Raw genomic sequence first — 4,239 nt, forward strand, 5'->3', positions numbered from 1 at the left:
TGTGTGTGAGCCTGTTGGCTTCATGTCTTCACTGCCCTGAGCTCGCTGGGTGACGGTAGGCGTCACTGAACCCCGAGCTCCTCTGGGCCTCTGTTTGCAGCCCTTACCCCTCTGGAAGAGCTGCGGGGGTGGGGGGGCGAAGTGAGCGAGTCCGGAGGAAAGGCTTTGGGGTCCGACCCAGCCACAGCACCTCGAGGAGTAAAATGGGAGTTGCATGAACGTGGGGTCCCCGGTTCGGTCCTGCGCCTGGGTTCCCGGAGCCCATCCGTGGAGGGGCTTTCCCTGCCAGGGTTCTTCAGTGTCAGCGTCACGCCCCAGTCCTCAGCCCTGGGGGAGGTAGAGCCATTTCGGGCTCTAATTTTTCTCCCCGGAAACCTCTGACCACCAACTTCCTCTTTTCAGGAAAAAGCACAGTGGGGGTGGGGTGGGAGGACACCAGTGCTTCCCCCTCTGTGACCTTGGGCAAGTTACTTCCCGTCTGGGTGCCTGCGTTTCCTCACGCGCGGGGAGGAAGTATGGGACTTCCCAGATCTGTGGCCCCAGTGGGGCCTGTTCAGGGTGCCGACAGTGGCAGCGTCGGTGCCGACTGACTGTTAGAACATGCCAGGCACCACTTGGAGACCTGAGGGAGGAGGACTGCTGTTTTCCCAGTTTGCAGACGAGGAAGATGAGTTCTCGGGTGGGAACGTCACTTGCCTGAGGCACAAGGAGTAGGTGGCTCAGCCGGGATCTCCCTTCAAGGCTGAGTCTAAGGGTGCCTCTTCCAGGAAGTCCTCCTTGACTCCCAGGTGGAGGCAGACTCCTTAGATTAGTGCTAGGTCTTCATTGTTTGGGGAGGGGACTGCCTCCCACACTGTGAGCCCTGGGAGCGTGGTGCCAGGGCCGTACATGTCACTACAGGTTTCAGCCTCGCTCAGCAAGGTCCTGCCACAGAGCAGAGAGTGCCTGCTGAGTGGCCGGCAGTGCCCCGGGAACCTGGTGGGGTGAGGGGAGCCGGGGTCAGCTTGAAACAGGCCAGGCCAAGACTGGTCCTGAGTGCAGCTCAGGGCTCCTGCCCCTTCTCCCAGCGCCTCCATGCCCTCCCCGCCACCTCTGTGTCTGCCGTCTCCGTCTCTTCATCTCTCTAGCTGTCTCTGTCTTTATCTCAGCGTCTGTCTCTTCCTCCATCCCTCCCCCATCTCTGTCTGTCTGTCTCCCCTTTCTCGGTCAGACTCCCTGTCTCACCTCTGAGTCTCACCTCCTGTCCATCTCTGTCAGTCCACTTTCTCTCCTAGTCCCTGTCTAGGCCTCCTGGGGGTCCGTCTCCCACCCTCTCTCCCTCTCGCTCCCACATTCTGTCCCTTTGGATCTCCATGGGTGACCAGGTGGGGAAACGTGACGCCTCCCTCCCTTCCTCCCTGCCCTGCAGCGAGACGGTCGTGTGCTCCAGCCGGGCCACTGTGATGCTCTACGATGACGGCAACAAGCGATGGCTCCCGGCTGGCACGGGTCCCCAGGCCTTCAGCCGCGTCCAGATCTACCACAACCCCACGGCCAACTCCTTCCGGGTTGTCGGTTGGAAGATGCAGCCTGACCAGCAGGTGAGCCTCCAGCCCTCCCTGTGCGGGCGCTGAGCCCCCCGCCCCTGCGTCCCCCTCCCCTTACGTGCCTTCCCCCTCCTGCCAGGTGGTCATCAACTGTGCCATCGTCCGGGGTGTCAAGTACAACCAGGCCACCCCCAACTTCCATCAGTGGCGTGACGCCCGCCAGGTCTGGGGCCTCAACTTTGGCAGCAAAGAGGACGCCGCCCAGTTTGCAGCCGGAATGGCCAGTGCCCTAGAGGCGCTGGAAGGTTAGAGATCACGGCAGGGGGGCCGGCAGGTGATGTGGTGGGTGGGGTGCTGGACTCCCACATGGCGGACTGCGGTTCGAGACCTGGACCTGGAGGCTTACTTTCTCTCTCTCTTTCTTTCTGGTGAGCACATGTGCCCATACCAAATTAAATAATAATAATAAACAAAATTTAAAAAAAAAAAAAGAATTCACAGCAGACATTGGGCAGGCAGCAGGGCTGCCTCACCCCGTTGTGGAGCCCGAAGCTGCTGCCCTACTGCTCTGAGCCTTGGTGTGCTCATCTGTGAGACGGGGCTCATTCTCTGCTATCTTGGACGGTTCTGAGGAACTGTGAGCTCCCGTGGGCACCTGCATAACAAGCCCCTGCTTCATAAGGACGCAGCACGCTCCCGTGACCACCTCCCAGTTCAGGACAGAGCCCCCAGGAGGCTCCTCATGCCCTGTCCCCAGAAGCCTCGGACAGTCCTATATCAGCAGATAGTTTTCAAGCATCAGAACTTCCAAGTCTTAGTTTAGGTTTTGCCCCAGGCTGCGTGCACTCGCTGGAGAGTGGCAGAGAGAGGCAGGGGAAATGAGCTCACCCACGAGGGGCGATGGCCGTGCCGCACTCCCTTCTACTGCATTCTACTCTTGGGATTTTGAGCATGCACGCACATGTGCCCAGTGTGAGGGCTTTTCTTAAAGAATCATTTTTAGTATTTTAACTTTATTTTAATTTGACCAGAGAGAGACCGTGAAAGAAGTGAGAAAGCAAACCACCAGGTCCAGGACTCGAACCATGGTCGGACATGTGGGAGTCCAGTGCCCTTAACCACCATGCCACCTGCTGGCCCCCACTAGCATTTTTTTAAAAATTGATTTAATTCCATTCATTACTATTATTATTTTAAATCTGACCAGAGAGAAACACAGAGAAAGACAGGGAAAGCAAGCAAACTGCTTGCTTGAGTTTGAAGACTCAAACCGTGGTCGGCTATGTGGGAGTCCAGTGCCTTAACCACCACACCATCTACTGGCCCCAGCATGAGTTTTTTTTGTTTTTGTTTTTTTTTTCCCCCAGTTTTCACTTTTTAAATGCTGATATTTCTTAACATGCACACCTGACACCTGGGGGTCCAGTTAAAGTGCAGATGGGTGCAGGTGGGCTGACCTGGGGCCCAAGATTGCATTTCTTTTCTTTTTCTTTTTTAGGATTTTTGCCAAAGGGTACATGCACTTGCTGAAGAGAGACAGAGAGAGGGGTGAAAGTGAGAAAGCACCCCAGAAGGGATGACCACTGTGAAATAGCTTCTCCATTCTTCTCTCGGGCTTTTGGGCACACGTGCACATGTGCCCTACAAATTTCCAAGCCACCGAGTCCGGGAATCCAACCACGATCAACCACATGGGAGCCCAGCGACGTAACCGCCACACCATCTGCCGGCCCCTGTGCCATATGTTTTGAGAGCTGTCAGGACTCAAACCTCAAACCGCAGTTAGCCATATGAGATCTGGCCTTTTTTTTTTTTTTTTTTTTTTTTAAGCGACCAGGCAGGGATTTGAACCAGCCCTGGGAAGGCTGCGTATGGAGATCCCGAGGTCCTCACACTGTTCTTTGAGGGATGAGGCTGTAAGGGGTGCCATGTAGCCCAGGCTGGAGTCTAGAACTGAAAATCCCCAAATGGCAGGGAGTTTGCTTCCTGGGGCAACTTCCAGGGCTTGCTTGGCTGGAGGCTCATGGGAGTATAGAGCGGAGGTGGTTCCGGTAGGAGGGGCCAGAGGCCTGGGGCAGGTGAGGAAGAGGCCCCTAGGCTTTAAGCCTTTTTCCTGCAAATTCCAACCTGCAGCGGATCTGGGGCAAGTGACCCGGGCCTTAGCACCTGCCCAGTACCAGGTGTGTTGACGGTACCGGTACCTGGCTCACAGCAGCTCCAACAGAGGGTGCTTGCCCCCTTCCTCTGGAGCTGCAGGGGAGGAGGAAGTGGGCGCCTCTGGGCAGGGTTCCTGGGAGGCTTGGGCAGCTGAGGGGAAGTGCCCAGGGGTAGGGGGGCTCAGCTGACTCATACCTTTCTACTCTCACCTGCAGGAGGTGGGCCGCCTCCAGCCCCAGCACCCCCTGCCTGGGGGGTCCAGAATGGCCCCTCCCCAGAGGAGATGGAGCAACAGAAAAGGTGTGCCCCTTCCCCCAGACAGGAAGTCCCCCCACCCCACCCCCAATGGCCAGGACCCCTCACTCCTGGAGTTCAGCACCCCTCCAGCTTTCGGTTTCCAGAATGTCCCATCTCCCCAGGGACTAGAAGTTGGCAGCTTTCAGAAACCCACCACCTCCAGGAGTCCAAGACCTCCCGACACTCAGAGACCCCAACCCAGTCCCTCAGACTCCCAGAGTCCAGAATCTGATTGTTGAGATTCTTGGGTGTGTAGAAA

General features: G+C 57.0%; 1 protein-coding gene across 2 annotated transcripts in view; it reads left to right on the forward strand.

Moving 5' to 3' along the window:
• The first annotated feature begins 585 nt into the window (after positions 1–585).
• VASP (vasodilator stimulated phosphoprotein) overlaps positions 586–4,239 on the forward strand; it is a 7,293-nt gene continuing 3,639 nt past the window's right edge. For both annotated transcript variants that reach the window (XM_006142166.3, XM_014583030.2), the window contains exons 1-4: positions 586–710; positions 1,409–1,580; positions 1,666–1,831; positions 3,899–3,983. In XM_006142166.3, coding sequence (XP_006142228.2) covers positions 601–710; positions 1,409–1,580; positions 1,666–1,831; positions 3,899–3,983 — 533 coding nt within the window. In that variant the 5' untranslated portion in view covers positions 586–600. The remainder of the gene's footprint in view (positions 711–1,408; positions 1,581–1,665; positions 1,832–3,898; positions 3,984–4,239) is intronic.

The sequence above is a fragment of the Tupaia chinensis genome, unplaced genomic scaffold, assembly GCF_000334495.1.
Source record: "Tupaia chinensis unplaced genomic scaffold, TupChi_1.0 Scaffold000067_1, whole genome shotgun sequence".
NCBI classification, from domain to species: Eukaryota; Metazoa; Chordata; class Mammalia; order Scandentia; family Tupaiidae; genus Tupaia; species Tupaia belangeri.